The sequence below is a fragment of the Orcinus orca genome, chromosome 16 (genome assembly GCF_937001465.1).
Source record: "Orcinus orca chromosome 16, mOrcOrc1.1, whole genome shotgun sequence".
NCBI classification, from domain to species: domain Eukaryota; kingdom Metazoa; phylum Chordata; class Mammalia; order Artiodactyla; family Delphinidae; genus Orcinus; species Orcinus orca.
The window spans coordinates 24898549-24919993 of NC_064574.1; the positions used below are offsets into that span (position 1 = coordinate 24898549).

At 40.8% G+C, this 21445-nt stretch overlaps 2 protein-coding genes across 6 annotated transcripts in view; one reads left to right on the forward strand and one right to left on the reverse strand.

Moving 5' to 3' along the window:
* The window catches only part of GSS (glutathione synthetase), a 79056-nt gene extending 60735 nt beyond the window's left edge, over positions 1 to 18321 (forward strand). Inside the window, exon 13 of the mRNA XM_049698927.1 lies at positions 18233 to 18321. Coding sequence (XP_049554884.1) covers positions 18233 to 18306 — 74 coding nt within the window. The 3' untranslated portion in view covers positions 18307 to 18321. The remainder of the gene's footprint in view (positions 1 to 18232) is intronic.
* Positions 1 to 19953, reverse strand: part of ACSS2 (acyl-CoA synthetase short chain family member 2) — a 47746-nt gene extending 27793 nt beyond the window's left edge. For 2 of the 5 annotated variants that reach the window (XM_033433561.2, XM_033433559.2), the window contains exons 1-2: positions 19663 to 19952; positions 13468 to 13663 (exon numbers count right to left, since the gene is read on the reverse strand). In XM_033433561.2, the coding sequence (XP_033289452.1) occupies positions 13468 to 13663; positions 19663 to 19840 (374 nt within the window). In that variant the 5' untranslated portion in view covers positions 19841 to 19952. Of the gene's footprint in view, positions 1 to 13467; positions 13664 to 19662 lie in introns of all 5 variants that reach the window. The other 3 variants (XM_033433560.2, XM_004272752.4, XM_004272753.4) reach the window with 3 other exon arrangements.
* Between the last annotated feature and the right edge of the window lie 1492 nt (positions 19954 to 21445).

The following is a 21445-nucleotide window of genomic DNA, read 5'->3' on the forward strand; positions in this document are numbered from 1 at the left end:
GAGTACCACAAAAAAAAAAAAAAAAAAAAAAACATGGTCAAAAAAGAAACAAACACTGGTTTCAAAAATAAGCCTCTCATCAAAAATCAGTAAGAGGACTTCCCTGGTGGCGCAGTGGTTAAGAATCCGCCTGCCAATGCAGGGGAAATGGGTTCAAGCCCTGGTCCAGGAAGATCCCACATGCCGCAGAGCAACTAAGCCCATGAGCCACAACTACTGAGCCTGTGTGCCACAACTACTGAAGCCCGTGTGCCTAGAGCCCGTGCTCCGCAACGAGAAGCAACCACAATGAGAAGTCCCCGCACCGCAATGAAGAGTAGCCCCTGCTCGCCGCAACTAGAGAAAGCCCGCGTGCAGCAACAAAGACCCAAAACATCCAAAAGTAAAAATTAATTAATTAAAAAAATACAAAGTATACAATTCAATTTAAAAAATCAATCAGAAATGCATGTGTTGATATGCTACAGAAACGTTTCCTGCAAGGACAACTCTATGTTATGTATTCCAGGGCAAATAAATAAATAAGGATTCTCCAGTAAAACCATAAGGCTTTTAATAAATAGATCAGACCTTAGAACCCTAGATGAGAGCTATTCTCAAAGCCTTACATCCCAGCTAAAGCTCTCTCATTCCTGGGCAAGAATGCTACAATGACAGGGAAACAAATAGGGAAACAAATAGACAGGGAAAGAGCTCTGGATTAGGAGTCAGGAAAACTAGATTTATAGGTCAAGCTTCACTACCTTTCACAGTGTGAGAGCTTTTGCAAATTACTTCACTTCTCTGGGTCTCAGTTGCCTCAACTGTAAATGAGTGGAATATTTCATTAAATGTGCTTTCCAAGTCTGGATTTTATTATTCATTCTGCCTGAGAGCAAGAAAGAGAGTCGGAAAGGGAGAATCGGGGAAAAGCTTCACAAAGAAGATAGCATTTCAAATGGTTCTTAAAGAATAAGCAAGGTTTAGATTGGCCCAGAAAAGGAACAGACCAATTCAGGAAGAAAGGAACAAGGGTGGCTTAGATGCAGAAGTGGGAAAACACAGGCCAGTCTACAGGCCAGTAACAATCCTAAATACTAGAATTTTCATCTATCAGTTGTGTTTTTTCATAAAGCTAAATTTATTTGATATAAAGGACTATACTTTTTGCTATGTATATTCTCATGCAGTTATTTTTAATTGAGTGATAGTGACATAAGTTGATATTTGTGGTTTGAAAAATATCCTTACTTCATAAAATTTTAAATTGGCAACTCTTTGGGGGTCTCTGCTGAAAAATTCATTAAATTTTAAAAAATCTCAGACTTCCCCAGTGGCGCAGTGGTTAAGTATCCACCTGCCAATGCAGGGGACACGGGTTTGAGCCCTGGCCCAGGAAGATCCCACATGCCGCAGAGCAACTAAGCCCGTGCCCCACAACTGCTGAGCCTGTGCTCTAGAGCCCGCAAGCCACAACTACTGAGCCCACGTGCCACAACTACTGAAGCCCGTGTGCCTAGAGCCCCTGCTCTACAACAAAGAGAAGCCATCGCAATGAGAAGCCCGCGAACTGCAACGAAGAGAAGCCCCCACTCGCTGCAACTAGAGAAAGCCCGCGCGCAGCAACGAAGACCCAACACAAAAATAAAAGTAAATAAATTTTTAAAAAATTATATTAAAAAATTATTTTAAAAAAAGATTGAAAAGATAGAATGTCAAGGCCATGAAAATCAAGAAAAGACTAAGGGACTATTCTAGATTGAAGAAGACTAAAAAGAAAAAAAAAAGACTAAAAAGACATGACAACCACATGTCATGTGTAATTGTGAACTAGATCCTTCTGCCATTAAGGACATTATTAGGACAACTGGTAAAACTTCAGTGGAGTGGAGTCTGAGGATTAGATAATAGTGGTGTATTAGTGTTGATTTCCTGATTTTGATAGTTGTATTATGGTTATATAGGAGAAAGTCCTTGTTGGAAATACACACTATTCAGGGTCTGCAACTTACTCTCAAATGGTTCAAGAAAAAAGTTATTTGTATTGTACTTGCAACTTGCCTTTTTTTCTTTAAGTGTTGATCCTGTTTTATTATCTGACTAGAAAATTAGACAATCCACCAGTCGGAGGGGATGGAGGAGCTTAAACTTGCTCATTATTGCCAGCTCCAGCCCCACCCTGGCCCTTCTTGGCATTTCTTCCTCTTTGTGAGGCCTCACGGTAAGGCGAGAAGAGGGAAAAGACAGAAGTCCTTCTGGGAGTCCTGGCAGACAATGAAGGACTCATGTTCACTACCTGCTTACAAACCCTGATATGGTGCTGGCAGATCAGCACTCAGGCATGGTGAATACACTTGGCCAAGGCAAACTTGAAGACCTCTCCAAAATATCCTTGATTTTCAGACCCAGGTAATCCAGCTTTACCTTGCCCTCGTACAGCACCTGGATGCAGGCGAGTCACTGCAGCAGGGTGTTGCTTTCAAATAGAGGCGTTCAGTAGCGGCTCTTGGCCAGAGTAAAGTTGACCCTCCAGACCTCATGTTCCTTCAGAGCCCATATTCGCTGATTAGCTTCAGCTCTTGGTTGAAGTGGGATTTAAAAGGTCTCGGGGGGGTCACACACACTTTGCTACAGACGCAGCACCAGGCCACTGGCATGTCAGCTCCACTCTCCTGTCTCTACCTAAGCACAGACCCCAGTACCTGAGGAAGAGCTATACTTGTAACTTTTCTATAAATTTAAGAATGTTTCAAAACTTTAAAGATTCAAAATATAGACTAGAGAGGGCTCATATATATAGGGCCGCAAATGCTTAGTTTAAATTTTATTCTGTAGGTCAGGAAAAGTCAGAGAGGTTCCTAGACTAAAGGCTCTTCCTCCACCTCAAAACATTTTACCTATTAAACTCCCAATCCACAGAGGACTGGAAATGGACGATCTTTGCCAGAGTGGCCACCCAATGATCAGTGCCTACTGCTTGCCAAATTAGGAAAGTAAGGGAATGAGAGGCTAGTCCTTACTCTCATAAACTTAAAATCTTTAATTGGAGAGATCTAAACCACCCACCACATCAGGCCAATATTGGGAAAGAGCAATCAAGAACAAGAAAATGCAGAAGTAGGAAATCACCAAAGGAATGCAAAAGAAATAACAAGTGTGGTCAATTATGAAACACTTCCTAGAAATGGTGGATTTGGAGCCAAGTTTGAGAAAAGAAGTTAAGTTCATTAGAGGAAAGAAGGACATTTTGTAAAGTATAGAAAAGTCATATGTGGCTGCCAGTCTTGAATCCTTCTGCCTAACAGTGCCCTTAGACATGTGTAATATGTATGAGTATTAGCACCACCTCATAGTAATAAATCTTTTCAGTGTGTTTTCTTGTCTTTCATCTCAGCTAATCCTTGTAGCAATTTTTTGAGATTGGCAAAACAAGATTTGCTATCCCCATTTGAAAGGTCAGAAAACTGAGGCTCAGAAGGGTGTCATCACTTGCTGAAGGTCATAAAGCAATGGTTGGGACCTCTGCCTGCAGGTCCTCAGGTAGGCTTTCTGGGTTTTGGTTTTTGTTTTTACTAATATATACATGATCAAGAGAGTGATCTTTTCAAAATGTAACTCTGATATGTCACATCTCTACTTGAAATTCTTCATTGTCTACCTAGCACTTGTCACAATTGCAATTTTACATCTCTGTGTATGAAACACAAATTTCTGATCCTCCCCCAAAACTTCTCCTCCCAGTTTCTTCTCCAACTCAACTAATGGAAATTCCATCTTTCCAGTGCTCAGACAAAAAAACCTTTGTTTCTTGACTCCATTCTCTTATACCCCACATCAAGTTCATCAGCAGATCCTATTGGCTCTGCCTTCAAAATATTCCAAAATCTGGGGAATTCCCTGGTGGTCCAGTGGTTAGGACTCCACACTCTCACTTACAAGGGCCCAGGTTCAATCCCTGGTGTCTCACGGAACTAAGATCCCATGAGTCACACAGTGCGGCCAAAAAAATAGAAATAAAAAATCTGACCACTTTTCACAGCTTCTACTGTTGTCTCCATTATCATATCTTATCTGAACTGTTGTCAGTGCCCCCTTACTGGTCCCCTTGCTATTGCCCTGTGCCTCCCACCCACTATTCTCAAGGTAGTATGCAGACTATATATAGTAGATATTCAGTTTAAAAAAACTGTTTAATGAATGGATGAATGAACACATCTCAGCTAAGGAAAGGATGTTATTTCTTTGAGGTTTGCCCTTTAATGTGTTAAGCCTTATAAATTATCATTATAAATTGTAGTCAACATTTCTAAAGCCAGCCCTAAACCATCTAAGTAAACTACTGGCTAGATAAGTGACAGATTGTCAAAGAAGCTAAGTCTGTGAAGTAGAAGCATAGTGTCTATAACAAAGAATGTAAGCGTTCTTCTGTCCAGAACAAGTTACAACTGCTATGTGACCTGGCAAAGTCACTTCTACTCTCTGAGCCTCAAGCTCCTCATCTGCCAAGTGTTCTTGTGAACCATACCTAGGTTCAAAAAAACAAGGGAACAATTATACACGTACAACACAGAGGAGACATAGTTTATTATTAGAATAAATAGAAAACTCTTAGGCATTATGGGAGATTGTAAATAATTCCCTGTCCAGGGCATACCATAGGTAGAGTACTTAATAAATGATATTGGCCAACTAGAGTATGTATACAGGAGACCAACATGCATGATGAAGGAGTTGTTCAAGAAACTATATCATACAAGGAACCTGGGAATGTGGACTCAGGACTACCTCATCCATAAAACAAGAGCACTGACTAGGTCAGGGGTTTTCAAACTGAGTTCTGCAAATCCATGGAGGTTCCACACATATATCTCACAGGGACCACAGTGACAAGGTAAAGAAGCCAACAGAATGTAGCTCTGGTCCTCCAATCTATGCTTCAACCAGATCAGCTCTGCTTTTTTCCTGTTTTAGGAATGAGGCTTTGGCATAATGGTAAAAATAGCTAACATACTGTTTGCCAAGCACTAAGCCCTTTACACAGATTATTCCAATTATTCCTCACACCAATCTAGGAACCGTTATTTTATTTTTTTGGTTGTGTTGGGTCTTTGTTGCTGTGTGCAGGCTTTCTCTAGTTGCGGCGAGAGGGGGCTACTCTTTGTTGGGGTGCGCGGGCTTCTCATGCGGTGGCTTCTCTTGTTGAGGAGCATGGGCTCTAGGCACGCAAGCTTCAGTAGTTGCAGCACACGGGCTTCAGTAGTTGTGGTGGTGGGCTCAGTATTTGCAGTGCACAGGCTTCAGCAGTTGTGGCTCGCAGGCTCTAGAGCGCAGGCTCAGTAGTTGTGGTGCACAGGCTTAGCTGCTCCGCAGCATGTGGGATCTTCCCCGACCAGGGATCAAACTCGTGTCCCCTGCGTTGGCAGGCAGATTCTTAACCATTGCACCACCAGGGAAGTCCCTAGGAACTATTATTGTTCCCATTTTACACATGGGAAAACTTAGGTTTAAAAAGGTGAGGCAATTTGCTCAATTTGTGGGAGTAGTTACTGAAACCCAAGCATAGACCAGATCCTGTCAATCACTATACATATAATATTATATTTGAATAAAAGGATTGTAATGTTTTTAGAAAATCGAAAATTACTGAACTAGATGATCTTCAAGGCATCTTCTAGATTTAGATATCTATAATTCTACATTCAGCCTGGCAAAGGGATACTGCCCTCAAATACCTGAAGGGATGTCTTGTGGAGAAAAGAATGGGATTATTCTATGTGGCCCCAGAGCAGAGAACTAAGACCAAGGGAAGAGGAGAGAATGGGAATAAAGTTATACGGAGGTAATATATCTAAGAACTTTGTAACAGAGCTGCCTAACAATGGCATAGGTATTGTGTGAACTCTGTGGTCTTGGTAGTGTTCCAGAATCAGAATGATCACTTATGAGAATTGTTGGGGATGGAGATACTGGGGCTACAACTCCTGCTTTGTACAGGAAGTGGACCTCAAAGGTCTGGGAGTGAGAGTCTCAAATTCTCACAGAGGTTCAAGGTATCAGACGCTAGGGATCATTACCAGTGACCAAACTCTCCCATACCAAATCCAGGAAAAGGGAGAAGGCCCATCTTCAGCTCCAAGCCTTCTGTATTTACTGTTGTAAATGTGAGGCTTCCCTAAGGCAAGAACCCATGCTCCCACCTAACTACCTGCTCTCTTCAAAGGACAAGAGGTCAGTACTGGGTTCCTCCCCTTCCCCCAACCTCTCCTAGCTGCCTTGCCACTGCAGTTCCCTACCTTTGTGATAGAAATTCTGAAGGTCAGTGACAGAAGTAACTTTAGCAAGTATCCTGTTCACCCCAGACAGTTTACCAGTGAGATAAAGAAGGCTCAGAAAAAGGTCATTATCTAAAGCCATTCTCCTCATTAAATATCTACTTTACTGGTATAAGAAGTCAGCCCAGACACAAACTCAGGTAGCTGACATGGCTCAGGACACTGAGTCAGGCCTCAAGACAGTCTCCATTTATTACACACTTATTATTACATATGTTAGTACATATAATATATTAATGTATAACATATACTATTATTATTATACTACATTTATTATTCATTTCCCACCTACTTCCAAAAAGTGACTAGTGACTTGGACAGCACAGTCTACTTGTTTCATTTTTATCACTTTAGGGAGTGGCTCTTTAAGGCATCAAGAGTCTGAAACTCAGGGGAAGTGAGAGAAGAAAATTAGAGATCCACCTTAAACATGAAATCCTCCAGTCCTCCTCCACAATCTGCCCGCCTGATTCAAGTGGAGAAAGACTGTTCCCAGCAATAGTTATTTCCCCACATATCTCCCGTTAGATTAAAGCATTTATGCTAAAGTGTTCATATTACCAGACAAGGGGATCAGATTCTCTTCCTCAGCTTCTTCATCCCTTCTAAAATCCTCCTCTTCTTTCATCATCTCAACAGAAGCCCAGCCTGCCTATTGAGTCACCATAGAGTCATTATAGGTTGCAACAGAACTTCTAAAAACAACCTCCTCTTCAGAAACAATCACAGAATCCTGAAACCTCAGTGTTGGAAGGGACCTTGCAGAGTATCAGTAGTTCATCTCCCACCACTCCCACAAAGGGAAGGCCCAGAGAGGGGAAGAGAATGGTCTGAGGCCATCTTCTTTCTCAAATGAGTGTTTTTCCTTAGCAAGTACAGTAGACCCTAGAACAACATAGGGGTTAATCTGCATATAACTTACAGTTGCCTCTCCATATCCTTGATTCCTTCATATCTGCTGATTTAACCAACCACAGACCATGCAGTACTGTAGTATTTACTGTTGAAAAATATCTGCGTATAAGTGGACCCATGCAGTTCAAACCCACATTGTTCAAGGGTCAAATGGTATATTTGAATAAGTAAATACACTATTGTGAAACCAGTGGAGATATAGATGGAAGACAAAAAAGTCCCTCCCTTCCCATAGTGATCAACTAGTTCACTGAACTAGTGATCAACTAGTGATCATCTAGTTCACTGAAATGAACTCCAGAACATGGACCTAGATAATTAACAGAGTCCTTGGACATGAATGCTAAGATAACACACTCTAGGGCTCTGGTTTTCCATGTCACCTTGACAATCTTCTCCTTGTCAGACCATGGGCTTATCTCACCTTCCCAACCATCCCCACACCTCCTCAAATACACACACTCACACATACCCCACCAGGATCTGGACGGTTCTAAATATCATATTTTGGAACTCATACTCAGGAACATACAGGGATCCTGAGAGCAGAGCTTCTGTCCTAAAGTCACCTGCTTCTCAGAAGTTTCTAAGGAAGGACTGAATAATAGAGCCTGTGGAGAGATATTTCAGTGATTTCAGCTGAGGTTGAAGGGGGAGATGGTATAGAGATAATGATAGCCATAGGCAACCACAAAGCAAAAAGTAGAAGGAATGGACTATACCAAATATTTTGGCTTTGGAGATTGGGTTCCTCTCCTGGAATAACCTAGTGACTGAGCAGCTCATATAAATCACCAGAATAATAGCCATCAACCACTCTTTCCACCCACTCCCCATAATCTCCCACTGCTTACTTAATCCCCCAATCTCCCACTGTTTGCCAGTATCCCTTTAACTCCTTGAGCTACCTCTAATATCCCTCACCGACTATCTCTCCCTGAATTACTTTTCTAATAACTTTGTTACTGATTTCCTTCTCACACGTACACACATAAATCCCCACGAACCTGCCATGTTAGGGGGAAGAAAGTGCAAGAGAGGTTAAAACCAAAGTCTTAAGGGCAAATTTAGCCTCTGGATCAGATGACTGTGTGCCTCTGAAAGAGGTAAAGTGTTATATAGACTAAGGGGACCCTTGACTCTTCTCTCTCACTTTCTCTGTCTGTGCGCCCACCATCTACACACCCAGTTACCTATGTTGGTTTCTTTCCTCTAAATTACTCTAACATTTCATTGTTCAATTCCATTCCCACCAGCAATATCCCAGTTCAGGCATCTCTACCTTGAATAACAAAACTCTCAGTTCTCTGACTTTCCACTCTCACTTCCATATGAATCCAGATTAATCTTCTTAAGCCCAGCTGTGACTGCATCATTCCCCTGCATAAAATCTTTCCTAGGTCTCCAAAAATAGTCAAGATGTCCCATTCCTGGACCTCATCCACTGCTGAAGATAACCTTGACTCCTCTCTCTCTCACTCCTCAAATCCAATCCAAGTCAGCAAATTCCATGGGCTCTTCACTCAAAATACATCCAGATTTTGACCACTTTTAACCACCTTCAAGCTACTACTAAAGTCTAAATCACCATCATTGTTCAGCTAGATTTCTATAATAGCCTCATAATTGATCTCCGTGCTTCTATTCTTGCCCTTCTACAGTCTATTCTCAACACAAAGACAGATTCTAAACATAATTCTAAACATAAGTCAAATCATTTTTACTTCTACGCTCAAGATTGTCCAGTGGTTCCCCATTTCACTGTGAATAAAACCCAAAAGTCTTTCAAGGTTCTATACAATCTAGTGTCCTGCTGACCTCATTCCCTACTACTCTGTTTTTCTAGCTAATACTGCTTCAGCTACACTAACTTCCTAGCTAGTATTCAAATACCCCAGGTAGCAGAACACTCCCATCTCAGGGCCTTTGCACTTGCTCCTCCATGTACCTGGAATATTTCCCTTTCCCAACCCAGCTATGGGCATAACACTCTCCATTTCCTTCATATCTCTGCTCAAATGTCACCTTTATCAGAGAGTGCTTCCCTTATCAATCCCCATTCTTCATTGTCATTCCTTTTTCCTTAAACTGCTCTGTATTTTTCTATAGCACTTATCACTACCTGTCACATATTTATTGGTTGGTTTGTTTATTGTCTGTCTCCTTAAGCTGGAATATAACCTCCACGAGGGCAGAGAGTTTGTCTGTTTGTTCAAAATACTTCCTGGTACATAGTAAGTTCTTAATAAGTATTGAATGAATAAATTGTTCCCTACATAAACCCTTTACTCTAGACAGACTTGGTCATCTCACTGTCCCGATAATAATAATGATGGCGGCTAATATTTGAGTGCTTTCAATGTGCCAGGAATTGGACACATGGGTTTGTTATCCTTTTCAATCCTGTTCAGCTGACAACTCCATGAGATAAAAACTATTTTTATCTACATTTCACAGTTGAGAAAACTGAGGCTCAAAGAGGTTAAGTAACTTGTGCAAAATCGTAAAGCTAGTTAGTGGCAGAAACAGGACTCAAATTAGGTTAGTTTGACACCAAAACACATTCTCCTAATTTTATGTTATACTGCCTCCCTGCAATGCTTTCTCCCTTCTGTGAACTATTAGTAAAAGTGGCTCTGTGCAATTTGACCCATAATTGCTTTCAGGCTGTTTCATGTAGGCCTGTCTGGTCTTCCCCAATAGAATGTAAATCTATTCTACATTCATTAAAGGGTCTGGGCCATTTAAACCTGGTGACACCATTTATTTTACATTTTTAAGCAAATTAATTTAAAGTTAATTTAACTAATATGACTAATTACTCTTTTCACTGGTCACAGCCAAGTACTGCACAGCTAGAATAACGAAGTACTGTTGACCCTTGAACAACACGGGTTTGAAATGCATGAATACATTTATATGCTGACTTTTTTCAATTGTAAATACTACAGTACTACATGATCCACTGTTGGTTGAATCCGCAAATGTGGAACCTCGGATACAGAGGCTATGGAGGGCCAGCTATAAATTACATGCAGATTGGATTGTGCAAGTGTTGGCACCTCTAACCCTCGAGTTGTTCAAGGGTCCACTGTAGTATCATATGGTAAAAAGAGAAGTTGACTAGGAGTGAGGATATCTGGAGATTAGTCTCAGCTCTGTCTCCAAGCAGGTTTATCACCCTTAAGCAAATCACTTAGCTTCTCTGATCCTTAATCTACCCATCTGTAAAGAGAGCTGGCCTAGACGGACTCTAAAACAGTCACTTCAAATTCTAAAAATACTGTTCTTCCGTGAGTATTTACAATGTGTCAAGCCAAAAGTAAAAGGCCAAATTCTTCCTTAATATTGTTCTATTTTGGCTTATTGGAGTACTTTCCTAAGAGCACTATTTCCTTTGTGGATTATTTCAGTATGTATATAAGATATGCCCTAAAACAAGAAGTGACCTACAAATGTGGTTTTCTAATGCCATTATAGCTATCTAAATGCCTAGGTTGAAAAGAAAGTCATACTATGGCTCCATAAGAAGTATATCAACTGGAACAAATCACTGAAAAGATGTCACTTTAAAAGCATTAATAGAAATTAGAGCAGGAAGAAGGTGGGCTCCAAGACAAAGGACAAAGGAGTAAAACAGTACTTCAGAGAATAAATTATATGATAGAGAGTTTGAAAAATATTGAGTATATGATAAAGGCAAATAGTGCAAGAAAAATGGCAGGTGATTTTTAACTTCTGTGAAAAAAAATCTTTACATAAAAGGAACTGCAACTGTGATAGATTATTCTAACATAAACATTGATTTTTAAATCAACTAAAAAACAGAGGTATAATTATATTAAGGAGATAAGAGAAGGAAGCTGGAGGAGTATACAAGAACTGAATTCTCATCTATCATAAAAGGAAGTCAATACTTTCTAAAAAAAAGATGAAGAAATAGCAGTGTAAGCATATTATTTTTAAAATATGGAGGTAGAAAAGGGAAGTAACCAAGTATCTCGCATGTTTGCACTTTACTTTCTTTTAACAAATGTGATTTATTTGTAGCTTGAGAATTGAATAATAATGGCCAGTGTGGTACTTGTCTCCACTCTTCTTACCCTTGTACCATAACACCTAACATAGGGCTGTGTACCCAATATCTTTAAAAATTCTTATTGGTTGAGTGACCAATGTAAAAATGGAGTGAAAATGTCTTGTTATAGAGTTACAGAATTTTGCACTGGAAGTAAATGTAGAGACTATATAATCAAGTGCTTCCCAAATTGGTGTTCCATGGAATACTGCTTCTTTTGATGTTAATAGCATGCTACGAAATGTGTTTGGGGCTCAAATAAACTTTAGAAATCCCATGCTAAAATTAATCAGGTGTCTTTACTGTAGGACTTCTTGGAGTCTTTACTATATTAATATACATTGGGAATCCCACAAAGGTAATTTATTATGTAGTGCTTCTCAGTCTCATTTGTTTCATGAATCAAGAAGCCCCTGCTAATATGTCTAGTAGTTAGTGAGTGGTTCCTAGAGCATTCTTGGGAGAACACTGATCTAATCTACTCCTTTCATTTTACAAATGTGGAGACAGGCTCTGTTCAGGTATGGATGGTAGGGGAACTAAAAGAAGGGCCTCAGCATTCTGCAGCAATATCCAGTGATTGGACAACTCTGGCCTGTGTTTTTCAGTCTTTCATCTTGCACCTGATTTCAAACCAGGTAACAAATTTAGACAAAAGCATCTCCTCTGCAAATCTTTAAAGGTTTTTTGATCCCTAAGGAACCTAGGAGGTGGGCCCAAGTGTCAGCTAGAGCTCAAGCATAAAGTCCCAGGGCAGGAGCTAAACAAAGTCTCAACAGGCATAATAGGCCATGACTTTCAGTGGCAAAGTGACCCCAAACTGAACAATGGTAATGTGATAACAGACCACTCACATCTGTATGTTGTTTTCCAATGAACAAATAAATGCTTTTACAATATCATATTTGATTCTCATAACAATCTAGAGATAAATACAAGGGTAGAATTATTACCCCCATTTTATGAATGAGGAAACTGACTTTCAGAGAGTTAAATGCCTTGCCTAGGGTTACAAAGCAAGTGAATGGCACAGTTGGAATAAGAATCTGAGTTTCCTATCTCTCAGGTTAGGGCTTTTCTCAATATATCACACAAACTGGGCAAATTTTTACTGACTACCAATTTAATTCTTCCATGAAATACCAACGTGCTCCAATTGGCTTACTTAAAAAGAAATAGATCAATTCCAAAGTGCTCATGGTTGGTGGCAGAAGCAACACTCCAATAACTGGAACTTCAAGATCCTATATCAGGTTCAGTTTTGTAATACCTCCTCTAAGCTATGTTGCTAGGAGGAGGGGGGTCTCAGTTTCAGCTGGGGAGGCAGTGTGGCCTAGTGTTAAAAGCAAGGAATCAGACAGACTTGGGTTTGAATCCTGGCTCTACCAGTTACTCATGCTATGACCTTATTCACTATGAAGCACAGATGTGTGCTTCATTTCTTCAGCTATAAAATGGAGCAATGAATACCTACTTTGCAAAGCTAAGTTGGGAGGCTAGTATAAGAAATTAAAAGGATAGTATAGTGTCATGGTTAAGAGTATAAACTCTGGAATTGTGCTACTGGGGTTTGAATCTTAGCCCTGCTTCTTACTAGTTGTATGACTTCAGATAAGTCATTTATCTACATCTCAGAATTTCAGTTTTCACATATGTAAAATGAGGAAAATAAATAATGTATTCTTAGTTGCTGTGAGCATCAAATATGATAATATTTGCTAAGCACTTGAGCACAGTGTCTGGCATATATCTCAATCAAAGGTAATGATGATAACAGTGGTAGTGGTAGTGAAAAATCCAATATCCATTTTTCTCCCAAAGCAAGAATGAGAAAGAAAGCTACTTAGTACTGTTTGCTTCCATTTACCCTCTCACCTTGTTCCTCTCCAAGATGAGAACACTAGACTAGAAGCCAGGACACTTGGCCTTGAATGTCAATTCTGTCACATTCTAGTTATGTGATTTTAGGGAAGTCATTAACTTACTTGAGGTATTTTTCCTCACCTGAGACATTAAGTTAATGATATTTTGCTTATTCTTCTGGGTCATTGTAAGCATCAAATGAATTCATGGATTTTTAAGGTACTTTGTGAACTATAAAACACTATATAAATGTGAGGATGACTTTTTATCTGCCACAGGCTATAAAATAGATGTTTTTACCAGTAAAAAGCAACTTTATCGCCAAGTTTTTTCTCGTAGACAATTCGATCCAGTACATTGTAGCAGACGTTGGTAGTTGCTCCTTTCATCCACTCAATAAAGATTTTCCCTTTAGTCATATCAAAGTTGTACTGGAGGAATGGACCAGGACATGGGGTCTTCCAGTAAAATTCCTTGGCAATGTCTCCCCAAAACTCTGCAACAGAAAAGGAAGCCCAGACATCACTTAGCTTCTCAGACATATTTATCCTCAGATGGCTTACCAGTCTATGCACAGGACAAAGTCACAACTCCGCCCTGTACTCTAGGACCTACCACCTGGGTCCCTCCTCTACCTATCTATCAAATCTTAACACCCACCACACTCCTAAACCACCTTCTATTCCCATGGGCTGAATCTTGACTCAAATTTCCTCCCTCCCTTCTCAAAACTGCCACTCCATTTTTCACTGTCTATTTAAATTGTAGCCACAATGCCTAGTACGTTGTAGTCAATCAGTAACTTTTTAAATGAACTAATTAGTGAAAGGAAGAAATCCTTTACCCACAGAGGCTTCCATGACATAGGAGGCTTAATTTGTTCATTCACTCTCAGCCATTATTTAATGAGCATCTCTTTCTCCTACTACTACTTGCCCAAGTGTTACTTGCTAAGTGCCAGATGTTGCTTTAAGCTCCTTAAATGCATTATCTTATTTAGTTCTTACTACAACCCTAGGAGGTAGGCCTTATTTTCATTCTTATTTTATTGATTTGAAAATCGAGGCTCAGAGAGGTTAAATAATTTGCCCAAGGTTATACATTTACTAAGTCACCATTTGAACTGCCCTGAGGAAGACATTGTTGCTAAAATCTGAAAGATGAATAGGAGTTTTTCTCCACGCCCCCACCAAGAAAGACATTATTATGGGACAGAAAAGAACCAAGGGTATGCGTTAAGAGGAACTCCCTTAGGCCGAAGCACTGAGAATTACAGAAAGAACAGCAGGAATTGATGCATAAACTGGGCAGATAACGCAATCCTTCTAAGGAAGAATTCTAAGGAAGCTAAGGATTCTAAGGATTCTAAGGAATGCTTCTAAGGAAGCATAAAGAATTTGCTATTTACCCTAAGAGCAATGGAGAGCCATCATAGGAGTTTAATCAGGAGAAGGACATGATCAGATTTACAATCTTGAAATATTTGCCTGGCTACTTTGGAGAAAAGGTACTCAACAGATTAAACATACAACTGCAGAACACCTAGGATAATCTCAGTACTGGATCAGGAGCTAGAGGAGAGAGAGACACTTAGAACCATGATAATGGAAGGAACTTTAGAGGTTATCACCCCCTCATTTTACTGATAAGAAATCAAAGTTATAGAGGTAAAGTGACTTGTTCAAGGTTAGATGATTTAGCTTATATAATCTGATTAAAGAGATAAGACTAACATAAAATATTTTTGAATATACAAGACAGAATATAATTGAAAGCTAAATCACATGGAGTACAATTTGCAATGAATTAAAGAAATCCAAATTAAATCAACCCCAAGGTGCCATTATATGCCAATAAAACTAGCAAAGACTAAAAGAAAGATTAAACTCAATGCTTGAGTGGCCCTAGAAAACAGATACTCTTATATGATAATAGCATTATAAGAAATTAGCACAATTTACTGAACAGCAGGGCAATGCCTGACAAGAATCATAACATTTTTAATACCCTTTCATCTGCTAACTTAACTTTGGGGAACCCACTCTAAGAAAATAATACCAAAGAAAAAAAGAGATTACTCAAGAGATGTTTATACTAACACTATTTATAATAGTGAAACTAGAAACAACCCTAAAGCCCAATAATGAAAAAACTGATAAAAACTAGCAATACTGGTAGTGATAACAATAGAATACTAAATGGCCATTAAAGAGGGAACAAATGGGTCTAACTCTAAAGTCCATGTTGTTACAACTACACTGAGTATGCGTGTATACTCAAAAATATTTTAAAGTGATAATTAGTAGGCATAAACTATGTAAAACTATATATGAACCACATTTATGTCCATCAACAAGGAGTGAAGAAAACTGAGTTTTATGATCACTTAGTTTTTTTTGTTTTGCTTTGCTTTGTTTTGTTTTGTTTTTTTGGCCACGCCACGCTGCATATGGGATCTTAGTTCCCCAACCAGGGATCAAACCCGTGCGCCCTGCAGTGGAAGCTCAGAGTCTTAAACACTGGACCGCCAGGGAAATCCATGATCACTTAGTTTTAGTTTTTGTTTATTTCTGGTGGAGCTGTTAAACTCTGGATGTTTCTTTGGCACACATTCTAAGTACTGAAGAAGTTTAGAAGAGGAAAAGATGAAAATGGTCTGGGATGATCAGGGAATGCTCTGTGGAATTGTTGGGGTTTGACTAGGTAGAGAGGAACAGAAGGGAATGGGCAAAGGCTAGGAGATGGGAAAGGGACTTTTGTGTATCCAGTATATCAACAAGAATGACCTGTGGTAGAATGAGGGGTATATGGTAGGGAGTAGCGGAAGATAAGAATAGAAAGGTGGGGTGGGCTAGTTATCCAGAGACTCTGAAAGAAAGGCAGAATTTTAATTTGAAGCTGTAGGAAATAGGGAACTATTACAAGTTTTTGAAGTGACATATGAAAGCAGTGTTTCCATAATATCAGGCTAATAGTGTTTAGATAAATCTAAATCTAAATCTACCAGAAATATTGGAAATGAGTGAGACTAGTGGAGAGAGAAGCAATTAGGAGGCTGCTCCCTTGAATTAAAAGGGTCTATGGGAATGGAAGAAAAGGTAACCTGAGAGAGATTTTGAAAGAGTATTTGACAGAATTTGGTGAAGGCAGCCTGTGGATCAGGGAAGAGGAACAGCATAGCTATTGGGAGAACAGGTTCTGCAATCAAAACTACCTTGGTTCAAATCACAGCTCCACCACTAAGTACCTGTGTGACCTTGTGCAATTAAGTTAACCTCTCTAAGCTTCAGTTTCCTTCTCCATAAAATGGGGATAATAGTCTCTACATCAAATCAAACAGAATTTGTGCTTAGTAAGCAGTAAGCAATCTATAAATAAATAAGATATACAGATAGATAGGATCTGGGATGGTGCCATTGACAGGGATTAGAAAATTAGGGAGGAAAGCAGGTTTGGAAGGGAAAATTGGTAAATCTGAGTCACAGTCATATTAAATATTGTATAACAACAGGGTGTGTGAATAAAATGCTCTACAGACCTATGAAATTTGAGACTAGAGCAAAAGTGAGATCCTGGATACAGAGCTAAATATGTAGAAAAGGAGTTCTTGTGACAGTAATAGCTCACCCCTGGGGAGAAGATATTTGCAAATCATATATCCAATAAAGGGTTAGTATTCAAAATATATAAAGAACTCATACAACTCAACAACAAAAAAACAAACAACCCAATTAAAAAATGAGCATAGGTGCTGAATAGACATTTTTCCAAAGAAGACATACAGATGGGCAACAGGCACATGAAAAAATGTTCAATATTACTAATTATTAGGGAAATGCAAATCAAAACCACAATGAGATATCACCTCCACCCGTTTGAATGGCTATTATCAAAAAGGTAAGAAATAACACGTTTTGGAAAGGATATGGAGAGACGAAACCCTCATACATTGTTGGTGGGAATGTATATTGGTGCTGCCACTTTGGAATATGGCGATTCCTCAAAAAATTAAGAATAGAACTATTATACAATCCATTATTCCACTTCTGAGTATTTTTCTGAAGAAAACAGAAACACTATTTTGAAAAGATATATGTACTCCTATGTTCATTGTAGTAGTATTTACAATAAATAGCCAAGATATGAAAGCAACCTGTGTCTATTGATAGATGAATGATAAAGAAGATGTGATATATAGAGATATATATTTATTATATGGATATATGAATATTACTCAACCATAAAAAGAATGAAATCTCACCATTTCAGACAGTTAGACAAAGACAAATACCATATGCTTTCCCTCCTATGTGGTATATAAAAAACAAACAAAACAAAATAAATGAACAAACCAAACTAAACAAAAACAAACACGTAGATACAGAGAACAGATCAGTGGTTACCAGAGAGGAAGGTTGGGGAGGGGAAAATGAGTAAAGAGGGTAACTATATGGTAATGGATGGAAACTAAATTTTTGGTGGTGATCACACTGTAGTGTATACAGAAGTAGAAATATAACACTGTACACAGGGAACTTAAATAATGTTACCTCAATTAAAAAAAAAATAGCTCACCCCTGGGAAACAGAACTCATGACAGGAGAAAATAGAGAGGGAAGAGAAGTGAAAAGGGGTCTGAGGTAGGAGGGGAGGGATAAATTAGGAGTTTAGGATTAACGTATACACACTACTATATGTAAAATAGATAACCAATAAGGACCTACTGTGTAGCACAGGGAACTATACTCAATATTTTGTAATAACCTATAAGGGAAAAGAGTCTGAAAAAGGATATACATAAATAACTGAATGACTTTGCTGTATACTTAAAACTAACACAACATTGTAAATCAACTATACTTCAATAAAAAAAAAAAAAAGAAAGAAAGAAAAGAAAAGAAACAAGCTGGGGACATCTAACCTGAAAGTGAACTTAGATTAGGGGGTGAGACTATAGATTAGATCACCTCTCTGAGAGCCAACCAGGCAGTCTCCATTGGAAAAATGAAGATATGATATTATTATAGGACCAGTATATTAATCGGTCTTTATATTTTATTCCTAGAGAATCCCAACAAAAACATGGTGTTATCCCAAGAAGTCAGAATCCTGGAATGGCTGGTGGATACAGGTGTGTGATATAAGTGTGTTTTATGAAAGTTCCATGTGATTGTGTTTTTATTTAAAGATATTGGCTCATTTCCCTATTAAAGGAAGCCTACTGTGAATTCTTTTATAAAGCGTAGAAACTTTTGGCAAGGAAAGAATTACCAACCAGTTGACTCTTTTAAATGTAATATTTGTCTAAGGTGTGGTATACATTAATGAGCAGTAAGACACTCTCTATGTAGGCAAATTTAGTCAATAAATATCTATACGAACACCTTAAAAAAATAAAAGAGGTCTGAGGACTCAAACTTGGACACTGCATGCAGCAATCAACCACTCTACACTTGATTCAGTCTCATCTTGCATTACTCAATAATTGCTTCATCCACTTTGTTCCTATTGTTATCAGACTAACCGCTATTTAGTGAACGCTACTGTGCATCAGGCACTCTATAATGCACACTTCACTTATTACTCATTTTTGCCCTCAAACGAAACTGTGAGGCAGGTATTATTACCTCTGTCTTATAGATAAAGGAAAGGAATTCCAGACAGGTTTTAAAATCTGCCTAAGGCCACACAGTAAATGAGTGGTAGAGCCAGGATCTAAATCTAGATTTTTCTGAGTTTGATTCGGTGGCTCATGCTTGTCCCACTGCCAACATCATGCTGCCTCCCACCTCAGCTACAGTTGTGACCCCTAACCCAGCTTGAGGGCACAGATGGGGAATTTTCCCCACACGTTCTTAAAGACATGGAACTACCTATCGGAATTTCTGAGTTATTACAATCCCATCCCTAATTTTTTTTAAAAAGACAACATTTTAGTGACTTGTTCAGTCTTATATGGTAGTTTCCATTGGGATTTCTAAAATACTAAAAATAGATCTGGGACTCCATTACTAATTTGGGGACCCCGGGATGGGACCCTACTGCCCCTCAGCAGTGGAGACTAACTCACAGGTTGAAGGTGTCAGGAGGCACTGGGTAGGCTGGTCTGAAAAGCGGCTAAGAAAATTCTCTTTGTGGCCCGCCTCTCCTCAAGGCGCTCTGCGCCCTTAAGAACCCGCCTTTTCACCTGAGTAAGTGTTCTCTTCTTAGGACACTTTCACTCTCCTCACAAAACCTGCATCTCCTCACGAAACCCCCAAGCCGCCAAGGAACTCCCCCAATTCCTAGGGAACCCTCATTTCCTACAGAACCCTCCTTCTCAGAGAATCCCCCTCTCCTCCCGGAACCCCTTTTCCGCAATTCTTCCCTCACAAAACCTCTATCTTCTCACGGACCCCTCAGTTTCCCAAGGGAACCCCAACTCCTCACTCTCCTGTGAGCCCCCCACTTCTCTCCTCCCTGACGTCCCTCAGGCCCGCCCGGGCCCGGCCTCACCTCTCGGCTCCTCCAAGGAGCGCCTGTGCAGCTCGCGGTAGCGCTGCAGCGAGGGGACGTGCGCGGAACGGCTGACCTCGGGCGGCGGAGACCAACTCCGCGCCCGGCTCCGGGCTCCAGCCTCCTCCCGGACCCCGCTCCCACCGCCGCTCCGGCCCCGCTCCTCGGGAAGCCCCATCACCTCAAGTTCCGAACACCGTAGCAGCCTTGGCGGTCTCAGCGGAAGACCAGGAGGGGGAAAACAGGCCGACCGAGGGGCGGGGCCTTCAGAGAAGAGCGGGGCCTGACAGCAGAGGCGTGGCTTAGGCATGTGGCGGGGGAGGCGGCCCGGAGGGGCGGAGCGATGCCTGGTGGAGGTGGGACCAGGGCTAGCAAAGAGACCGATAGGGAAAAGTCGAACATTGCTTGGGGGATGGGGCGGAGCTGATTTGCGGAAGGGGTGGAACCGCAGCGTGAAAGCAGAAGGGGAGGGGCCAGGCGTGACGGGAGAGAGGGTGGGCCCATGGAGTGACGGGGAGTGGCGAGGCTGGCTGTGACAGGGTCTACGAATTTCCATCCAGACCTAAAATGCAAAGACTCAAGTAAAGACTGGGAGGCGCCTTCAGTCTTTGCTAGTAAACCCATTTCATTGCATAAATGGTAAACTCAGGGAAAGGGAGGGCTTTGTACAAGATCACAGAAAAAACAACGACCGTAACTTGGGCCAAACCTAGGTCTCCTGACTCCAGGTGTTTTTACCGCCTCATCAGGCTGACGCTAAGGCTTGTGAAATGACAAAGTCTATGCAAGTAGAAGGAATCACACCCTTCTTTCCTTCCCAGTCTCTTACTTCACCAAGAGACCCCTCCCCTGCCACACCTGGGTTCAGATACCTCTGGCTTCTCTCTATCTCTTCCACTCCAGACAGGAAAGACCAGCCAGGACCCTCCATCTCCCACCTGCACTTACCACCAAGAAGGGCCCACTCCTGCCCATCGGTTCACAGAATGGCCGTCAAGGCAGGAAGGATCCTTAAGTATCCAACTCCAAGAGTGATTCTGAGGCCCGGAAGCAGGCAGCCCACACTTCCTGAAGCCTACACAGGACCCCACCTGGCCCAGCCTCCCTTCCCACCTGCTCTCTTGTTCTTTGTCCAGCTAGCTGCAAGGCCAGCACACCCTAAACTGGAAAAAACAAACAAACAAACAAACCTCCCCATGGTCAGATCTTGATCCAGAGCCTACCCAATCCTGAGGAAAGGGTCTCAGGGCTCCCGGAAGGGATACAGACCTCATGGAATAGACATGGACCCCACTGAGAAGACGATACTTCATCGAGGAGGCATTAACTGCACAAAAGCGACACACACTTCACTGAAGGTACATGGACTCCATTAAGGGAACACAGATCTTACTGGGGCATCTCAGATCTCACTGAAAGGGCTGTGGACCCTGCTAATAGGACATGAATGGCATTGAAGGTCACTGACCTTACTGAGGGGACATGGGCTTCCTCCAAAGAGATACAAAATATATAGACTTTACTAAAGAGACATGAACCCCACTGAGAGGACTCAACCCCACTGAAGGGCCTCTTACTACACTGAGGGAATGCACACCACTGAGGGGATCAGACTTCACTGAAGCATAATAAGCCCTATGGACCTCACTGAGGAGATAGGAACCTATCTGTGAAGAGAAAGGCACATGCAATGGCACACAGTCCTAGTATAAACGGTCATCTTTCCATCCCACACACAAAGTTCTGGGCAGCCCTCTCCCTTCTCCCCTCTCTTCCCAGCCCT